Here is a 21694-nt window from a genome sequence, read left to right as displayed (position 1 = left end):
CCCTTCTCTGCATCAGCTCAGTGATCTTCTTAGTAACTTTCAAATAACTGACCCTAACAGACTTGCTCTGATGTACCCTACTTGTAAATAAGTGCCTCCTAAATAAAATTCTACCTGATTCATGGTGTGACACCACATCCCTCTTTCATTTGCCATGTTGCTACCTCAAGTGATGATTTGGGGAGGTTGGTAACTAAATGGGTGGCCAGGAGAGATTTCCTGGCTCTCTTGGTATTGCAGACCAGATTGACTCAATATTCATGGCAAAATCAGGGGTACAGCACTTCTACTTCTCCTCCAATGACATGAACTTAGATCACTCTCAGAAGCAACCCCATTTGTGTTCCCATTATCCTGGTTTATAACACAGAAATGATCCGCTACTGTTCAGACTTGAAACATGCTTTTAGAGAGAATTTCATCTTGCTTATCCTTGCACTGAGTTCAATAACTTCCGGCTTTTTTTTTTTTTTTAAAGTACATCCCTCAGAAATACACCCTTGTTCTCATTTAGAAAATTCAGAGATGAAGAGTCCAGCCCTACCATGGTTAATGTAGGCACAGGTGATGCAGGAGTGACACAGAAAGATCTGCATGTCAGCTGTTGCCTTCTTTGTGCCTATTGAAGCAGCTGTATCAAAGTTCATGTAACACTGAGGAGGGTGGAAGGTTTGTTGTCAGCATTTAGATCTGAAAAACTGGAAATACTGGGTCCTGGCAGTGGTTTCCTCACCAAGTTCTGGCCTGGAGATAGGCCTGGACTGAAGATTTGAACCTTTTGCTTTTCGAGTGTTTGGGAAAGCACAGATTCCAAATTGCACTAAAATCCTTTCAAATGAAAACAAAAAACATTTACAAATCAAAAACCCAAATTCTTAAATGTGTGATGGGTTATAACCCAAGTAAGTGATATCACGCCATTGCTTTCCGCCAGTCCAGTGAGTCTTCTGGACAGGGCGAGTCAGACAACGGGTGAAAGTTGAACTGTTACCTTGTCTCTCTGGAGAGAGGTTTGGCAAAAGCTGTCTTGTCCACATGCTGCAGTGAGGAAATTGTGGCCCTAGGGACAAGCAAAGCTGGCCATTTCAAGTCACTCTCCCATGACTTGGCAGTTGGAAGCTGCATTTCCACACTGCCAGGAACCGCCTGCGCCCTTTGCACTGACTGGCATCTGTGCTAGAGGCTTGGGGGAAAATGTCTGAATGGCTCCTGCCTAAGCTAAGTCTCTGCTGGGAGAGACCATCCTGTCAGGGTTGAGCTATTTGCTAAAAGGACACCCCGTCTTCAACTGGTGCTCATGCTGCTGGGCCAGGAACCCCATAGGTAGAGGGCATCAGGCTCAAGCCTCTGAATTGAGTGCTTACAGTATTTCTTCATGTTTCAAAAGGCAGCAGAAAGCAGCTGTTGTGTTTCCCTTGCAGTTTTCCCTTCTAAAGAAGAAGAACTGCTCATCTGGGAAGCGAATGCATGTCTTATTTCGACATGCAGCTTTAGACTACAGTCTTCTGCAGTTTTTGGTGACCAGTGAACCAAGGCTGATACATCTTTTCAGAAGTACAGAACGCTCATGAGGTTATTTGACGTCGCTCAAGCGAGTGGAATAGGGGTACCACTACCACGTTCTCTAAAATTAGGCATTCACAAATCTGTAATCTTAGAAACTCATTACTGGGATGTTCAGTGCTTCACATCAGCCCAGCTTTACAGAACTGCCTGCCCTGACATCCGCCAAAGTGTTTGCTATGAAGGAAAAATCTGCTGTCACGAAACTTCTTCCATTAAAATTTAGTGGCCTTTACCCACATGAGGCCAGAAGGAATTGTGCAGTGTACTGATTTGCTTATTTTTTATGTATATTTTTATAGATATATAATTAATGAGCAAATAGTATTGGCTCAGTTAATTTTTTAGAAGTAAACCATTCTACCTTGGAATTTTTTTTATTTATTTGTATCATATCAATGCTGGGGATCCTCAGTACGCAAAAAGCAGATTGGTTTGCAACTGATGAAGCAAATATCTATTTTTATTGTTCTGTGTGACAGATGCAGAATGAACTTTCAGTAAAAAAGGTCAGCATTCAGACATGTCACCTTACAGGTGGTACTATTATGTTGCTACTGCAGATCAGTTTCTGGTTTCCTCTAGGTCATCTTCTAATGTTTCACACGAAAGTTCACCTCTGAGGTAAGTGTACTCAGTGGGGACACTGAGCATGTACTCTACCTAGCTATTATGAATTAAATGATTTTTCTAGAGTGCTAGGAGTGTGGATTTATGCTTTAGGTTTGCACTGTGGCCAAAAGAAGCAGTCCTGTCCTCCCCTGAAGATCTGGCTACATCTTCTTGCCACCTCCCTTCTCGGTGCTGGCACTTGGGATGGGGAGAAGGATTAGTTTCTGCCTGTCTGAACACTTTTCCTTTTCAGGATTTTGTTTTTCAACTGGATCGGCAGGCCAGTCTGGCACTGCACCTAACCCTGTGATGACCGGTACCCACACAAGAGAGCTGATGGCAATGTATGGCAGGGAGGAAGCAGACTCAGATTGGCTTAAACTGATCATGAAAACAAATCCTTTAATGAAAGCTGCCAGTCTGTGTTAGCACTGGTTGTCCTCCCATGCATGTCACAGCCATCCTACCTCTGAGCACTGGCTGGGTTTCCTGCTTGGAGTTATTTGTAAAGTCTTCACTCTCACTAAGGTCCAGCTTTGATGTATGTCAAGCCACATTATGGAGCTGAACAGAGACTCTAGTTTTCATCTAATTAGATCTATCTGGGGATTTACACTGCACCCTCACCCTAAGGTTTCACTTCTTCCTTCTCATTCAAAGGAACTACAAAACCTGAAACGAAAGTTCGTTGAAGCCATGATAGCTCCCTTGTTACCTTTTTTGTTTTGGTAGCAAAGGCATGTGAAACTCAATCTCTGGGTAGCACTGAAATTATTGGCCAACTTAGTTCAAGAGGCCTTTAGCAAACTTATCAAGCCAAGGCATACGTCGGGACCAGAGGTCGCAGTGCGACCTTTGGTGTTGGGTTTGGTGGCAAGAGGTTTGTGCTTTAGGGACAACTTCTGTGCTGGGTTTCGTGCTTCAGGTGCTGCTGTGTGTTTCTAAGGCAAGTTGGCTAGATGGCGCTGGAACATCCTTGTGTCCTGCCGGGAATGGGACTGGGTTAGGATCGAGTGAAAGGATTGTTTTAGGGTGAACTAAGGAAAAAAAACCCAGCCAACGGTGCTTTTCAGTGCAGACATGACTGCATGAGTCTCCCGTGCAGAGCTGGAGCGGGAATCTCTGCCGTTTGCTGTATCCTCCAAGCACTTAGACTTGGGACAAGGTGCCTGTGGGGTTCATGATCACTCAGGGTGTCTGTTGGGCTGGGGTAGAGGTGTGTTAGCATGTCTGTACAGGATGTCCCTCACAGAGTCACCTGGTGTGGAATGGCTCTGCTTCCCTTCTGTCTGAGAAGTTTCAATGACAACGAGCTGTATGTCTTTAGTGAGACTGCTGTTTTCTTTGAAGAACCAGGAGGCATGATTTAGGGGAATTAGTAGACTTACCTCACTCCTGACATCCAGGGTGTCTCATAAGCCAAGTCCAAGCTCTGGGATGTCCACAGACTGATAGCTGAGATGGAAAATATTTCTTCTGTTGTTGCTTTTATGGGAAGAGCACTTTTAAGGTTTTCTCACCAACTGGAGCTGTACAAAGCTTAATAACTGTGTAGAGAAGACTCTTCACCTCTGTTCTGAGGGTGTTAAATGATTATTTTAAAATATGTACATGTTTTGTGTGACCTTTGATTGTCTGATGAAAGTCCCAATGCCATCTGGCAGTTGAGCTCCAGCACAGGTTATCTGTGCTGGTCTCAGCCACTCAGTAAGGCCCTGTGTAGTTTCTGAGTGCTCCAGCTGGTCTCCTCCATCAGACAGCACCATGTAAGGCAAGGTGCTCCATTCGGGATGCTATAAAACCACGCAAAATGTGAGAGGACCTCTAAAGAAGGGTCCTTGCAAGGTGTCTCAGTTTCTTTGCTTGTCACCAGTCATCCCTTCTGGATGCTCTTTTGTGACATGATGCTTGTCCCCAGATGCAGATATGTTGGTTGCATGGCACTGCACAATGAAGGGAATTTGTTTCCTCCCTGAGAGCTGGGTGATGTCTGTAGCCTGCTGTGAGGCTTTCTGATGATTCATTTCTCTCCTGAAGGGTTTCCACTGGTAAATTCACAACATTTTGTTCAAAGTGACTATGACCAGCATTATTTTGTAGGCCTCTTTCACTCGCTAGGTACTGACCCACTCTGTTTTCTAGCAGCTGTGAGCAGACAGCAGAGCTGCTCCAAACTCCCTCCACCAGAAGCTGTTCTTTATACCTATCCGACATCTCCAAGTTCCTGTGGGCAGACACAGCTCTGAGCACAGATTAAATCAACATCTGAAGAACTCTGAGTCTTGAGCAATTGCTTCTCTCTCTTAGAAAGTTGACCGAGGGAGGAACTGAAGGCAGTCAATGAGCAGAACTGACTCTGGTCTGTATCCAGGCCATGATAGCTCTGCTTTGTTTCAAAAGCCCTCTGCTACAAACAAGTAGCGGAGAGTCTCTAGGGCAAACGGCAGCATTTCTTTCCTTGCTATTAATAGTTACTTGAGGATTTGGTGCAACATGCTTGGGACTTGAAGGCCTGCAGCAATTAAGTGTTATGTCCTAATGCTGGACTCCTTCTAAGAGAGCTTTCTGGCACCTGCCTCTCTTAGGAGCTGTGTGTCTTCAAAGGCTGAGTAAGTTGGACAGGAGAATAGCTACTTGGGCATGACTAGAAATAGCATGAAAAGCTCAGCAAAGGAAATGGCATTCCTTGTGGGGATATCTATGAGGCAGCATTGCGAAGGAAGTGGTTGAAACCCCTGAAACTTGTGTCAGTGCAGGCTGAGCTGAGCAAAGCACTGAGACAGGGAATGGTCACAGTCTGCTCACAGATGACCTTCAGGATTACAGTGCCCAAGTCCAGTGGCTGGATCTTCCTTTTCAGAAGAAAACTGGGTTGAAAATCCTGCAGCTGAGCAGCGCCATGAAATCCCCACCTTTTCAGTGGCCTAGCAAGATTGACAAGCAGGGACATTCTTCAGAGTTTGGGTACAGCTTAAGTCTATCACTAGGTGACTCCTCTGGACCCATCAGCAGGAATTTCTGCTGCATCTGTCTCAGTTCAACACACTCCCAGGCAGAAGGGTTAGGGTCAGTTGTTAACCTCTGCTGGCCCACACTCCTCCAGAAGGCTGAGAGGCACAGGCTGCTTTGTATATGAAATTCTCAGTCTCTGAGGGAAAGGCACTGCCCAGACCAACCATTGCAGCTCTCCCACCCCCAGTTATCCCACAGCTTTATTCCCACGTTATAGCAGTGAAGAGGAAACAGTGAGCTAGACCAAAGGCATTGCTGTTACTTAGTCACTTCGGCCACCAACCTCCTCCTTCCAGACTTCTGTGGAAAGGTGGATTTTTCTATAAGTCTCAGCTTTTTGGTTCCAGCCTGGCAGAGAAGTACACAGGCTGTGGGACCTGTCTTTTGAGTGGCTGTGCTCTTTCTTTTGTCTGCGGGTCGGAGATTGCTTCTAAAATCAGTGCATGCAATGAACTAGACAAGTTTTTTTTTTCCTTAGGGAAGGGAAGTTTACCAGAATAATTATACTTTATGTTACACCAGTACTGCCACCCTATATGAATGTTCTTATTTTGAAATAAGTGTGTCCAAACAGAGCTGTACTGGTGTTCTTAGCAGTATAATTATGCTAGTAAATTCTGAGTGGAGACCAGCCTTTGGACACCAATGTTATTTTGTAGGGTGAAAAGCATTGTTACAGACAACCATTATCTTCTGATTGCTAGCAATCTTGTGTTGACTTATGCTGTTACTTATTTTCACAATCTCTTTTTTTCAGACTCTTTCAGAGTCATCTTTAATTATTTCAGGACCAAGATCCTTTTTCACTGCCTCTGCCTCACATCTGAAATGCACAGCTTTCTTTTACAGGCTGAATTTGATGACAATCACAAGTGCAATTTGAAAACCTGGCAGTTCTGAAAAGCAAGTGCAGAATTTCATTACACACAAGCCCCTTCAGTCAGGGCTTGTACAACATGTGGCTCCCCCCAGAAGCCCAGCAGCAGTGCACTTAACAATTTAGGCTCAGCATTATTGTCAATATCTCTTGCAGACGGCAACAGCTTGTGCCACGTGAGAGGGAAGGGAAATTTCCTAGCAGACTGCCCTTATGTACAAGCTTAATAGAGACACCTTTAGAAGGACTCTGTCGTTAATTAGAATCACAGTTCCCCCCAGGACATTGATGCAGGCTGTGCTTGCAATGTGTGCAAAACCACGACTCTCGGAAATATGTTTGGCAGAGCAAATAAGAGACACGCGGCATCCTGAAATCCTCCACCTGAGGAAAAATCAATATTGCTTTCCTTGAAGTGGTTACAAACATCAGCACCCAGCAGCCAGGAAGCCTTACAAAAGGGAAGAGCAATAATTTAACAGATCATTATCTGTATTCCATTATGGACATAAGGCCTGTTTAGCTGTGCAGCGTACGCATGAATTAGTACCTAGCAGCCTCAGTCAAGGGTACGTCTGCACAGTCACGTTCCTTTGCCAAGGCTTAAGTGATACTGAGATGGTCCTTGCTAATGCATCTAAATGGCTTCAGGAACCCAGCAGCCCCCAGCTCTCTGGCGAGGCTGAGCTACCATATGACTGTCTGCATCTGACCACGTAGACGCTTCCTGTGATATGGGACGGGTTGTGCTGGCATCTGTGTGCATGCACAGGCTGTGATGACTGCAGCCAGAAAAGACAAGCAAAGGATCTTTTTTTTTTCTGAGAGGCAAAGGCTTGCGCATTGTCTCGCAGTTGTCTCATTTCCCATCCATCCCCCTCCGTGAATGCGGAGCCCTGGGCTGGGGGCCTGGGCTGGACATCCAGCTGGTTCCCCGTATCGTGCCCATGCAACCATATCATCCTTGGCATGTTTTTAGTGAGAGGAGAGGCAGTTCATAGCAAATCTGTAGGGTCAGTTGTCTGCTGTTAAAAATCTTGTGAAACAGAGATCTAAAAAAAGTTTCAGTTACCCAAAGCTCGTCTGCTTTTTTTCCAGCTACGTTCACTGGCCCCAAGGAAAGTTTGTTACTTCTCTCCAAAATCTGGCTTCCCAAAGGGCAGAGGAAGAGCTCCACTCCTCCAAACGGCATCCACCAAATCCTACCTCAAAGAAAGGAGCTTTTTAAGGGAGCCAGTAGGAAGCACTGAGCAGAATTATTTAAATCTTACTCCACTGTGGCCCCTGTGGCCTGGGAGGGGGCTGCCAGGCTTCATAAAGCTTGAAGGTCAGTGCTGGTGCCTTTTCTTTCAAGAGCCAAGCAAGAAGCATTTGTTTCCAGCAGAAGCTGGAAGGAGAAGTGACTCCAGTGAGAAGGTATTGGACACTGGGCTCTTCTCAAGAGGGAAGATGCCTTTCTAGAGCCCTGCCTCCTCTGCCTGAGGGTTGTCCTGACCACCAGACTAGTCTGCTTTGTGGAAGAAGGGGATGTGCAAGATGTGCTCTTGATCCACCTTGTTGCGAGTGTGTCACGCCGCATAAACTGATTCACTGCTCAGCCAGAGATGTGCTTCTGCAGCTTGGTGGCTCAGAGTCTTGCATGAGGGACAGAGGTGGTGGTTTCAGTGACTGCTTCAGGCCCTTAGATAGGGCTGGGAGGAGTTGTGGGGCTGGAAAAAAAAAAAAAAATCTTATTTTAGCCCAAGTCCATATTGCGAATCCTGGGTTTCTTGTATTTGGCTCTGTTGTGTCTCTGCTAAAGTAGAGATGGGCTCAAAATGAAAGGCAAGAAGAGTCGTGAGGGGAGCCCACCACCTCAGCAATAGAAGTTACAATAAACAGTGGTTATTTCTTCCCTGTTACAGGTTTTGCAGGATGTCCTAATTACCTTGACATTATTAGTGCGGAAGTTGTGCTCTGTCCACCCACTAAGTACAGGAAACGTGCCCAGTGTGTAATTCTATCCTTCACCTCGCATGCCTCTGATGGGCTGGAGTCTGAAAGGAAACTGAATAGCCTGGAAAGGTTAACCAGAGACAGAGAGAAATTAACCCTTTCATTTTCACTTACTGCCCATTATTTTTGGAAAGTAGACTTAGTGGGTGGAGCGCAGGGTGATGCCATAGAGAGGTTGTTTAATTCCAGGCTTAGAGAAGTCTCAGAGTATTAGATCTGACAGTTTCAAGCAATCAGAAGGGATACTGCTGTGCAGCCTATATCCTTCAGATAGACTCAATAAGCAGGTGGAAATTTATTATGGTTTATTTGTTACTGGTTATTTATTATCATGTCACTCAGACTGAAATCAATGTTGGAGGCTTGTCATGTCAAACTACCAAACTGGGAACAGAGACATTGCACAGCGCAAAGTTTGCAATCTAATTCATGACAGGTAGCACATTAAAGAGGAAGAGCTACAGAAGAGGGGCCTATGGTCATACAGCTTCAGGCTTGTCTTTATTTCCTAAATATGCAAATTTGCAACAAATATTAACCATCAAACGAGGTCTTGCCATTGTGGACTGATTGTTTCCTCTCCGTGCCCTGCTTGGAGTGGGTGTCCAGCAGAGCAGCAGCTCGTGGAGCAGGGATGCTCTTCTGGGTATTCTGAAGGGATAGGTACATACCCAACAGGGGTTCAGTGTGTGAGATGCTCAGAGGTATCTGCACAGTGAAAGGGTGGTGGAGTCTGGGTAGCTGGTAAAAGAGCAGACACAGATGGAGAAGGGAATGAAGTGCAAGAACAGATAAATTGTATAGGTGCAGATGTGATGTTTGAGTTTTGGAAAGGCAAACAATAGGAAAATATTTGTTAAGGCAAGGGAGGCCACAGACACCTCAACAAGCAAGGAAACTGTAAGTTAAACACAAAGGTTGAGTTGGCTCGTGTGCATTTCAAATGCTGCTCTAATTTGTGTCTACAGGACAACAAGGATTAAATGGAGATAATCCCTTTACAATGGTTTAATCGGTACAGGTGAGTCAGTTAGCATCGGGATTGTATAAGTGTAGAAATAATTGTTTAAGTAAGTCATAGCAAAGGGATGGGAAGAAATACTGGAGAGTGGAGCAAGATATGCTCATAGAAATGTTTATTCTTTATTGGCATTGCCCATTTGGCAACAGGTAAAGACCGAGTCAGAATAACATTGCGCTCTCTTATTTGGACACCAAATACATGCACACAAGAGTCGCTGCACAAGAAGAAAAGAATTGGCCGCATTTATATTAATAGAGTGAAGAAGAGCTTTGCCTTTCACTGTTCATTCACCCTATATTGTCTGTGAAGGAATAGACAGGTTTATAAATTTGGCGCATATAGCTACAAAGTGTCTTTTAAAAAGGCATTGCAGTGCTCTGAAGCTTTCCATCTCTGAGGGGTCTGCAGGGGCAGGGATGTTTTTCATGTTTCATTCTGAGGACTGCCATAGGAGGGACCTGCTATGCAGGAGGCTTGGCTTTTGCTCTCATTTGTTCTGTGTTTCCCATTCAGACATAAAAATCATTCTGCTTGAAATTACTTATCTGGTCTTTGTGATTCAGGACAAAGCCACAAAAAAATCACAAAAAATCTCCTCCCCTCCCTATTCAATACTGTGTAGTTGAAAATTATAGTCAGCACTGAATGAAGATTTTTACTTGCATTTAAACACTTCTCTGAAATATTTGCTGTAGCGAAATAAGAAGTGAGGGAGGGGGAAAATGCAAATGCCCCAAAGCAATATGAATCCTGAGAATGTCAGGTCTGAAAATGTTATAATTGAGTTATTTGTGGCTTAGAGCTTTTCTCAGGAGCAATTTTACAAAACTAGACATTAGGTTTACATGAAATGCTCACTTTGAAACCACGACTTGGATGGCTTGTGGTGTTATGCTTTGTGGGTGGCTTCTTTGTTTATTTGTTTCTTAAGCAAAAAATAGAAATTTCTCTTCATCCCACTTGAAAAGACTCATGTTGGAAAATTCAGAACTTGATAGAAAATATGTAATATTTCTGAGCTTCTTGAATTCCCTGTTATGTTTTCTGTACCTCTGCTGATAATGTAAGTAAGGATGCTTAGAAAAGGGGAAGAAGAAGGGGCCAAGTTGGTTGTATCCCTCTTCTCCAACTTACAAAAATCTCATCCTTTGGTATTGTTTCAAAAAACCTGCAGACTAAGCACCTCCAGATGATTCAGCTGACAAATTTTTTTCTGTTTCCAAACTTGTTACTAATGAAAGAAAAAAATGCAGTTTTCTGGTTGCAAACTTTTTTTAAGGACAACTGACTCCTACTCATTTCGTAACATTTTTATTTGCATTTGGGATCAATTGCTTCTGTCATCAGGTGGCCGGCAGAACTGGAATAACAGGCTCCTTCCTGCCAGTTCCTTTTACTAATTTGACAGAAAGAGCTGCTGCGACTATGTCCTAGAGAAGCACAGGTCACATTTGTTTTCCTGCTCCTCCCTTCCAGCAAAATGGGAATCATGGGAACGAGTGCCGAGGAAGTGGTGTGAGGAGGTGACATGGCAGCTTTTTGATGGCATCGTATGAGTGCCCTGGGATCACCCTTTAATTGACGCCTCTGGGCTGGAGGATGATGATGTGATGCAGGAACAGGAGCATGAAGGAGGAATGCAGGAGGTTTTGAAGGCTGATAATGCTTCTGTGAAGCCTGGAGAGCAGGCATAGTAGGTTTCAACCAGAGACCTGGGAAATAATATTTTAAAGCCAAATAAACAAACAACCATCCCAGGAAGCATAATTAGCAAAGCTGAACAAGAGCAAGGTGCACTGAGGCCCAACTCACACTACATTTTGACAGAGACTGGCTTAAATTTCTCGTCTTCAATGTGTGGTTTTGTTCTCTGCTCTTGACCCTCTTTCTTGTGGGGCCTGTTTGAGATGCCAGATCTGAACATGATCTAGTTAGGACATTTTAGCACAGATAAAATGAAATTCCCCACTTCCCTCCCATGAGCATTGCTGTGTCATTTACAGCATTGAAGTAAATTGTTATTTTGTTTGAGCTTCCTCTGTATTTCCCTGGAACCCAGCAAGGGGAGGGAGCTTCTTTTTGCTTGGGGGGGGGGGGGGGGGTTAACTTTCCAGTAAAGCCAGAGAGTGTCAAATCAGTCCAAATTGTTATTAGTCACCTCAGGACTAGATCAGCCAGTGGCCGTTTTGGGAATCCACGAGGGATTTTTTTCCGACTCGCCCTCCCCTATGGTGGTTAAGTCACAGCTTGCTCGTGGCCTGCCGATGGCTGTGCACAGCCCGGGCTCAGCACTGGCTCCTCAAAGCCCAACTCATAAACAAGAACTGCAAGATTTCACTAATTCCTTACCAAAACTAGATCCTCCCATCCCTCTTCATAGCTGCCACATGCTTGAAAAGGTTGGAAAAACCAAACCAAGCCTTGACATATGTGTTGGTTTATTTACTAGCAATTTACTTCCCAGGAAGAAGCAGTTACAGGCATGCAGAGAGGCCATGCTGCTTCTGGTTGGAGGCAGGGGTGGGGGAGGATTCCCCACTGCTGGATTTTCTCTCTCTCACTGCAAAGTGCTCCCTCGTGTCATGGCCTCACCCTGTGGACCTCTGAAGGACCAGATCCTGCAAATGGTGGAGAATCCTGTTAAATCGGCACTTGGGTAAAAGCCTGGCCCTGGCCATCAGGCAGGATGGGGGGCAGAGGGTGGTACGTGATGGTGAGAAGGCTGTTTTCTCTCTCTCTGCTGGAGGCTGGACCACAGAGCATCAGGTTCGTCTGCCTTGCAGCCCAGCAGCTGATGGGTGCACGGGGCTGCACTGTTTCAGCCTGGTTTGGGTTAAACTGAGCAGTGTAGAAACAAAAGCCATTGCCTCCCATCAAACTGCCATCTGTCACCTGACACTCCGTGTGATGAACACCCCATACCTCCTGCAGCCAGGCTGCCACCTTGGCCAGCCTGCCCACTTATGTCCTTCACCTGCATGTGGACAACTGATAGTGGAGCTAACTACATACTCCTAATTTTCTCATATTATCAATTCCTGCCTCCTCCCCCATCAGCTTTTCCTTTGTCGTCATCGCTTTCCCCACTCACTGTCCACCCTCGTCCCAGCCCTCTATTTATCAATATTCTGCTATTATTAGGTGGCCCAGAAATGCATGCATGTTACAGCGTGGGTACCATGAGAGCTGCAGGGTGCATTTTTCTGTATTATTGACGTCCTTCCCCTCTCTGCTGTGAAAACATACCAAACCAATCCCTTCCCATTCTCTGGCGCTTTCAATCCATAATGTTGGCAGGGCAGAAAGATCCTCTTTCACCCTGCTTTTGGCCAGTGCTTTTTTTCTGCCATTAGGAGAGATGGTGCTGGCTTAACAGGGAGAGCGGTGGAAGTGGATTCTCACACCTGGTTTACAGTGTCTGGGGTGGATGGACTCAGAGCAGGCTGAACTGGCTTCCGAGTACACTGTCCCCAAAGCAAGCAACTAGAAATAATTGTGTTTGTGCTCGCATGGCATGTTACACTGGCTGCCCTAAAGATGGTCTAATCCCATAGGGCTCAGGAGTGTGAGGAGAATTGAGAAGCCTTGATTAAATTGTCACAGAGGTAAAGATATTTTCAGTAGTAGTAGTAGTATTTCTTTTTTCATAAAAGACACATTATAACATAACCAGCTTCCTTACTAGCAGTATTAAGGACAGCTGAGATTGGAATAATTATTTTTAAGTAGAACATATGGTCACTTTTATGTCTGAGGATGGTTCCATCGCCACTTCTGTTTCACCCACTCTACTGAATTTTGCTCTTGATTTCTCACACAGTTTCGGCTAGCAGTGCTGGGGCTGTTGTTTAGGCAGGTTAATTGTTAAAATCTCCCCTGCCAGCCTTATCTAGCTCGGAGGGTTACTCTCATGCACGAGCTTGGCTGCTGGAAGCAGGGCTGGAGGCTGAGGCTTTGCTGCCTGCGCAGGCATCACCAACCTGGTTGTTTTGAATTTTTTTGTTATGTGCTTTTCTGACCCTATTCTGTTCCAAACTACACCTATGAGGAAAGTATTTGCACTTGGGGCTTTCCTCAGTTAAGGGTGTTTCACAGAGGTCGTCATACGTCTTCTTCAATTGAAAAGCAAAAAATTGCTTTTCAATTGAAAAGACCGTGGATGTAGCTCCAGGAAGAGGCTTGACAGAGCTTCACACGTTTTATAATATGTTTCTCAGCAAGATGTAAATCTTTTTTCCTTGTTGCTGTTAGACTCCTGCCATAACCACATGGGCACACAGGCACTTAGATCCAGTCTAAATCTGTTCTCCCCCATGCCAGCACGAGTCGTGGTGTAGCCCTGTGGCTGTGGGCACGCAGGGTACCGCTGCAGGGAAGGCTGAAGGAGGGAGCCAGGGAGAGGGCAGGCACTGCCTATCTTGCTTCAGCTTGGATATCTGCAGTTTCAAGTGGCTGTTCCTTCAATAAAGTTGTTGCTCTTGCCATGGTGCAAGGCATTTTAGCAGCTACCCATCATCAGAGAGAAAATCTTTTTTCCCCCACAATCCTGGTCCTTGTCACCTTCTCCCGCCATTGACAACAGCTCTGGTGCTTCTTGAATGCTTTGGATGAGCGGGTTAAATTTGCTGGTTAAATTTGCTATGCTAAAAAATATCTGCTCATCACTTTTATATTTTTCTATATTTTTTATTTCACATTTTTCTGAGCTGGGTGTCCTGCAGGGCTAGCAAGCTAGTTTACCTGGAGAATATGCTGGGCACTGAGGCTGCAGGAGGTGGCAGAGAGGAGCAGGACCCTTTCTGTTTGGGCTCGCCCCACATTGTGGGGCCCCACATGATGCTTGTCCCCATGCCTCTCCCCAGCTGGGTGGATGGCAGGCTCTGTGCTGCTGTGGCTGTGAGGCTGTGGGTCCCTGCATGAGCCAAGAGACGGCTGACTTGGGTAGGTGGCCCACCAGGGTTTAGTTACGCTTTGCAGATCCTCTCTCTGACAGCAAGGAGCAAGTGCATAGCGTGTGCTGGTGTCTGCTCCACCAAGTCTGGGGTCTGTGGCCCCTGGAGAGCTCATGGACAGATACGGGCCAGTGCTCTGCTCCCCATAAACCTGTTGACATTGCCTTTGGTCATGGTGAATAAGCATTGGCTGTGACACTGACACCCTTCCTGTAGACCTCTAAGACTCACAGTGACCCAAATTAATGTCACTTTTCTCAGATGCATGTGTCGCACTCATATCATCTTCCCTCTTATGTCCATCCCCACAGCCCTCCGGGCACATGTGGCTTCTACAGTCCCCTGGTCTCTCTCTCTTGTCCTGGTGTGGGCTCAGGACGGGGAGGCAAGCATGCGGTGCAGCTCTGTGGGACTCTGCCTTCATGCAGGATCCTCCAAATCATGTGCGACAGGAATGGGAAACTGTCACTTGATCACTAGCTGGAGGAACACGTCTTACTGAGCCAGCTGACTGTGCAGCTGGAAGAGGTTAAAAATCAACCCTGCAATAATATATGTGGGTAATTGACTTTCTGTTGTTTTTGTAAGTACTGCCGCTGTCATTCAAAGCGACCTGAAGCGGGGCAGGGCAGGGGGAGAGGGAGGAATGGGGTGGGGATGGGCAGGAACTGGAAATATTTGTGGTTTATGATATAAAACAAAGAAGAAAGCCTTTGATTTTTGTAAAGGGGGAAATGCTTTGCTAACGTTCCTCTGTATAGCTCTGTTGAGAGGGATTTATATATGTTTTCCTCCATTACACCAAAGATACACTTATCTGCCTCATTTGCAGTGCCAAGAATGTCAAGCCTTCTCTTCACCATTCATGCACTGATCTTCCTCAAAGGACATAGACATGGAGAGAAGACTCTTTTGAACATCTTCACCATGCAGGGACCAGGTGACTTCTCCTTATTTCAAAGACGCTTAGCTAGCAAAACCATCAGAGATTTAACACAAACATCAGTTCACCCACCAGGCTTCATTTTCACTGCACAGTTAACCTGGCCTAATTTCAAGTAGAGACCTGCCCATATTTCTGTGACCTTGATGATGCTGTGCTAATCTGTGTGTATCTGGCCATGGAGCCAGACTTTTCTGGTGCTCAGAGGCTGTATGGTTCTTTCACAGCCACTTGGCTGCCACAGGGGAGCTAAAGGAGGTGCACTGGGGAACCACCAGAATTCAAGTGACTTTAATTTTCCTGTCTGCTGTCATAGTGCAAAACAGGTAAGGATCAGTCCAAGATTCTGCCCTCTACAGCCAACCAGGTAAGAAGCTGGTCTGGACTGGGAGCACATGCTGGCCCGGTCAGAGGTTTCTCCTCTGTGTATGACAAGAGCCACTGATTTTGAGTCAGAACATGAGTTTGCTGTGCAGTGGAGAAATATCCCCAGAGCGGCTTCTTGGGATGTCATCATAAGTCTGTAGTTGTGGAAAAACAGGGTGATGAGACCTGAATTTCTAGTGTTAAAATTGGAGAGGAAAGATATTGAAGGTTTTTTTTTTAATTCGTCAAAAAGAAGTCACCTTTGAAGGTCACCTTTTAAGAATTCCTTGGCTGTTCCTGGCCAGACGGTATGTGAGAAGCAATACCGTTTTCTGTGAAAACAGCTCTGTAGAAAGGGAGCACTTTGTTTTCACATCAAGGGAAAAAAAAAAAAAAGAAATACAAGTCCCTGTGCTGAAAGGTCTGATTATGCTGGACCAAGCACAGAATCTATTACAGAGGTATTAATTGCCTGCACTGTTTATGTAGTCACACATTACACCTGCTATTTCCCGTAGGAGTCTAACACCAGCAGTGTTTTCCATCCCAAACTGGATATGATGCTGAAATACCACACAGAAAAGGAATTTGCGAGGAACAGGCCTGAGCTGTGTTAAACCAATGACTTAACATGACTTAAAAAGAAAAAAGCCACCCAGGAAAACCAGATGATGAAATTTGACACCATTCAATTAAAAAGTCATCCTTTCCTGTTGTTCAGTGAGCCCTGGGCTTTCCAAGTTCACCAGTCTTTCCTGGGATGACTGACTCATGAACCTGATAGGAAAATGCACCTGTTTTTAGCCAGAGGTTAAAGCAGCTCTCCAGTTACCACAGTAAACAAAGGATTTATTTCTGTCCTTAGCAGTTACCCTGCAAAGTCCAGGAACACAGGAAGGGTGGCAGGAGCAATTAGGTTTGAGCCAAGTTTGCTGAAGTCACTAGAAGGTCTGTGAAGTTCAGGCTAAGATGCTCGTAGATGCCGGTGGGATTTGGCTCATGCCTTTTGCTAGAGCGAAAATGGGAAAGAAGTTTGGTTGCAGTGATTGTGCTGACTGTTGAGGACTCCAAGGAGCTGGAAGGTGTCTGCCATGGTGTGGGACACATATTCTCTCTTCTGGCCCAGAGATGTCCATCTGTACTCTTGGCAAAAGAGCAGTTGTCAGTCACAGAGATGTGATCAGTATATATGTATTTAAGACTATGAAACTGATCAGAGACTGCAGTACTGGCAACCATGAAAGTGGCTAAAATATTTGGAAATGAGAGTGTTGGATATATTGGTATCATGGAAACTGAGAGGTTCAGTTAGCCAGGAGTCACTTATTAATCCCAGCATGAGAAATGAGATGTGTTCGATCTCCACTGCAGAGTGCTGAAAAATGCAAACACAACATCAACTTATTTCAGGTCAGCACTCAAGATGGTATAAAGACAAGATGGATTTTAGCCGTTATTTAACTGGATTTAATTACATGCATGAGCTTTAAAGCGCGTAAGGCCTAATGGATGGTGACCTAAGGCCTATGGAAAAGGCAACAACAACCTAAACCTTAAGCTTGTTTGTTAGATCATATGGCATGACTGGACCATGTGATGTTTCAGGGAGAGATGTTAGGAATAAAGCACCCAGTGCATCCAAAGCATTTGCCAAGATTTCCAGCTTCACTCAGAAGAATCTGAGCACCGACCTCGCCTGCCCTCCATACCAGTGTGGCTCAGGAGCTTGGCTGGGACAGATAGGAGACAGTGTTTCAAACCACGCTTCCCTGAGAAGTCTCTAGGGCCCTCAAGTAGAGCATGCTGACACTTGGAGAAGAAAAGGAACACTTGCATTTTTGGTTTGGAAGATCCATGTGGCTAGGAAATTCCAAATAACAAAATTTAAGGAGAAGAGGCAATCATCAAAGGCTCGTTATCTTAATTTAATTTTGTTTTAATTAGTGTTAGCATGTCAGATACTGTGACAGTCATCTATTTTTATTTCTGGCTGTGCTTGGTTTCAGAGAATCCTATTCTTTGGTCTGGATAAAGTACAAAGTCTCTCTTTCTCCTTCAGATAGCACAATGTGGTTCCAAATAAAGAGGAGAGCTACCATTAAAAAAATAGAAATTATCGTAAAAAAACTGCTCATGGAACTAAGACCTGCCAAGACATGGCTAAATGTAATTGCTTGTGGCAGATGTTTATGGGAAAACTGAAAGTTTTAAAATTGCTTAATTATTGGATAAGCAGTAATGCTCAGAAATGAAAAGGATACAACTTTAGTGTGCTCCTAGTTTAAATGACTGCAGCATGGTTCTGTCCATCGCAGGAAGTCTGTGCCATGTTGATTCACAGCCTGATCTAGCTTAGATGAAAAAGATTGTTGTAACAAATCACCAGCTGGAATGTTTTGAATTTCCACTGCCTGTGCGGTGCTTGGCATCCACACAGAGCAGAGCCACCCCAGGTGCTTCCACTTTGAAGATGATCAGCTCCAGACCCTCACTTTCATCTTGGTCACATATCCAATTGAAAGGACCTTGATGTAACTGTGTCTGTTTCACATTTAAAAGAGAACTGCTTAAAAGCTGTTTAAATAATTTGTGCATGCATCTAAGAATCTCAAAGCTTTGGCCATATCAATTAATTCTTGAAGCAACCTCATGAAGTGGATATTATCCTAATTTATATAGGAGTTCAATGAGGCATGGAGAGTGAATGTTTTGCTTTGTGTCAGTTCTGTATCGGGTAAAGGATACCAGCCCTTACCACCCTCCATGAATCACCTCAGTGGGCTGCCAAATGTCCACCTGCTTTGTCTCTGAACCATACAGCTCAGAAATGTCATATTTGCATCCTCAACACATTGCCCCTCCTTCCCTGCTGACTGCTACCCAGACACAGCATGGTGAGGAAACCTGATGGGCTGTGCTGGCTCTGTTCAGCGGGGTGAGATTTGTTGGCTCCTGCGTGCAGCAGTGGACCCAGATATGTTTATGGCATAGTCCCGGGGTTCCTCCAACACATGCCCATTTTCTGGCAAGGAGGAGACCCAGGAACATATTTACATTAATGTCCAAGGTCTCAGCCCCTCTCACAGCTCCTTCATAATGTCTTTTTGGTTTTGCGTGCTGGGCTGAGCTTCCAGCTGGTGGTTTTCCCTCCACATCCCCCAGTCTTGGAAGTCCCTCATCAAACTTCTCCCTGGGAAAGTTGGTAGTTCGTAACAACAAGGCAGGGAGTCCCTGGCTCTGGAGCCTGTCTTTGCTAGCTGGCATCCCAGGCTGTGTGCAGTATCACCCATACCCTCGGTGACTCGCTTGGGTCTGGCTTCACTGCCTGAGCCGGCTCACCATGGGATCAGGCAATGACCAGCACTGATGCAAGGAACGGAGCAGGAGACCCTGACCAAGGAGAAGGGAAAGGTCACAGTGGCCTCAGCCTGGTCCTGTTGAAAGTGTCATGAAACTGCCCCCTAAGACTGATCCTTCTTAAAGAGTAATCCAGTGCAGGAGTTCCACCAGTAACACCAACACAATGAATTTGTTTTGATTTTCTACTATAGCCTGTCTCTCTCAAGTGCTCCTTTTACATACGGATCATCTGAGGACCCCACGAACTCTGGCAGCCTCCAGCTTTTGCTGTGCTTGAAAAAGTCTTATTCAGTTTTATGCCTTTAGCAAGTTGCTTTTCACTTTCTTGTACTTTATTGTAGTTTCACATCCACTTTGTCAGACTTTGTGTTCTTTCCCATCTTCCTTAACTCCCTATTTTTTGAAAAATTTATTTTTACATCTCAGAAGTGTTACATGGTTTAATCACATTGGCTTACTTTTCCTTTGAATATTTTTTATTTGATGCTGAAGCCTGCTGTAGAGTGTCTTTAAACAATCTTATATCAGCTACAAGTGCTTTGCTGTTTTTAGCTGCTGATTTCAACGAATTTCCTCACTTTTATGTGGTTCCCCTTTTTAAAGGTAAATATTTAATTTGGTACATTCAGGCTACGTAGATCTTCTGAGAATTTGAGTCACTTATCTTTCCTTCCCTGGAATGAACTGTTCTGACATTTATACTGTTTAAACCTGGTATAATAGTATTTTACTAATTAGTTCTTTCTAGAAAGTTTCCCAGATATGTGTGTTGCCAATATCCTTATTTAAAGGCAGGCATTCTAGTTCATCTTCCTTTATTTTCAGATGGCTGCCATTTGTACAGAAATGGTTTTAAAAGTGGTCATGGGATATCTACCTATTTTTGTGTGTTTTGTGTGTGCACCTTACTTAATTTGGGCTTCATTTATAGAGACTGGTCTTCTCTGTTTTCCACTTATTTCCATTGCCCTGTGTCCTATCCTTTTTCTTAACGGAGAGATTTGAGAGCTTCAGCCAAACTGTCTGTTCTTCCATACCTCTCCCTTAACCCCAGTCTTTAATTTAAAACTCTCCTGCAAGTCTAACTCCATTAAGTCCCAGCTCCTTTCTGTCTTGCTTAGATCTCATTTTTTCTACATAGGCTCCACTTTTCTAAATAGCTTTCCCCTTTTTTAATAAACAGACCAATGTCTGTAACAACAGCCTTGCAAGCTTCAAACATTTATTTTGCATACATAGAACTATTTAATATCACTTATCGTTCATCTCCAGGGTTTGAAGTGCTCTCCCTTGCCTGCACACTTGTGCTCTTCCCTTTGCCACAGTTAATAGCACAATCAGTCATGCTGGAAAGTTTCACCCAACCAATATTAGGAAATGCTCCCTGCTGCCTTGTAAATCCCTGGTGCCACCAGTAACAGCGGAGGAGGTGGAGGAGGAGGAGGTGGAGGAGGAGGAGGCGGAGGAGGAGACATTCCAAGCATATGGACTCTCAGGCAAGTGAAATGAAGCTGGGTAGGTCACATGCACTGCTTATCACGGTCACATTCACTCATGGTGAAATCTTGGCCACTCATCATCGGCTGGGAATGTCACCATTTGCTGTTCCGGTGGGAATTCTGTGCTCCTTGGAGACTTCAGCCTCACACTGCATTTTGACAGTACCTCTGAGGCAATTGAGCAGCCCCCTCCCTCTGCCCCAGCTGCACATCTCTTCCCATCCCTCCTTGGTGCAGGCACAGATATTCATCTGACCCGTGAACAGCAAAGAACAAGGTCCCACATCAGCCTCACTGTGTTGTTAAACTACACCTCTTCCACGCTGAGTGTGAGACAGGGTCTTCAGTATTCATAGGCTCTGTATTTACAGTGTTTTCCTGTCCTTTGGATAGTTTCCTGTCATAATGCACAGGGACCGATCAAAATTGGGGTGCACTGTCTCAATGAACACGACGACAAGCACAGGCTCAGGGACAGGGATATGATTTATGCACAAGGAGAACAAGTGTGACTTCTCTCCTGTTTCCCTCTCTAGGTGCTCCAAAGCTCTGCACTGCATCTTGCTGCCATGCTGGGCTCCCTCTGATCCATGACCACAACTCTGTGCATCAGACATCGCTCCAGAACAGCACAGCTCTTTCCCAGGAGATAAGGAAGGGGGTTTTTTGCCTACACAACAGCTCTCCTCAGCTTTCCCATGCTGGGAGGGAGGAGATCTGGCTCCCTCCCTGTCCAAGTGCCAGCCCTGTGGGCCTGCCATGCCACTGCTGGGAACATCCAGGGGCATTATGCAATTTGCAGAGGCGGTTTTTCATGCAGCCTGGCAAGGCAGTGGCTGATAATGGCTCTCCCTTTGTAGCACACAATCGAGCTCATGATCTTCTCTCCAGTACAGGCAGCCCACGGTGTTATGTCCTGTACTGCTGTGATGACGAGAGCAGGGCTGTGCACAGGACAGGGAGCCCTGCAGCGCTTTCATCAGTGAATCACCTACCCTAAGTACTAGTTAGGCACAAATCATTAATGGTCTAAAAAGGGCTGGAATAAGCTAGCTCGGCTCCAGTGGAAGTGCAGATTGTGTCTTTTTCAGGAGGCGTGGGAAACCCTTCTTAAGTCTGTTTTTAAACTTCTCAACTTTGGCTTCAGAGTAATGCCACTGATTTCATTTTCCAAAGGTCACGGGAGAATTCTCTTCTGCTATCTCCAAAGGGCATGACAAATGGTCCTCTAACAAAGTAACGAATTGTTCAACACAATGCACTTAGCAATTACCTTGCCATAAAGGTATTTACAGCAGGTATAGTAAGATAAACCAGTTTGTTTCCTATTGTTTTTCAAAGGGGAAAAAAAAAAAGGGAAAGGCTGTAGCCATTTTATGGTGAGTTAAGGGATAAATATAATTTGATGTCTTTACTGAATGCTTTCATGGGTCTTAAAAGATATTTTAATAGACCTAAAAGTCTATTTATAAACTATCCCTTTCAGAGATC

The 21694-nt window shown here is 45.0% G+C and overlaps 1 protein-coding gene across 15 annotated transcripts in view; it reads left to right on the top strand.

Annotated features, from left to right (window-relative positions):
• Positions 1-21694, top strand: part of LOC115348056 — a 96690-nt gene that overhangs the window by 32251 nt on the left and 42745 nt on the right. For 12 of the 15 annotated variants that reach the window (XM_041127267.1, XM_041127260.1, XM_041127272.1 and 9 more), the window contains exons 2-4: positions 14868-14975; positions 20030-20200; positions 20740-21501. In XM_041127267.1, the coding sequence (XP_040983201.1) occupies positions 14868-14975; positions 20030-20200; positions 20740-21203 (743 nt within the window). In that variant the 3' untranslated portion in view covers positions 21204-21501. The remainder of the gene's footprint in view (positions 1-14867; positions 14976-20029; positions 20201-20739; positions 21502-21694) is intronic. The other 3 variants (XM_041127273.1, XM_041127268.1, XM_041127263.1) reach the window with 1 other exon arrangement.

Source organism: Aquila chrysaetos, chromosome 11 (genome assembly GCF_900496995.4).
Source record: "Aquila chrysaetos chrysaetos chromosome 11, bAquChr1.4, whole genome shotgun sequence".
Lineage (NCBI taxonomy): Eukaryota > Metazoa > Chordata > Aves > Accipitriformes > Accipitridae > Aquila > Aquila chrysaetos.
Note: the sequence above shows the minus strand (reverse complement) of the source record. Positions and strands in the feature narration are given on the sequence as shown.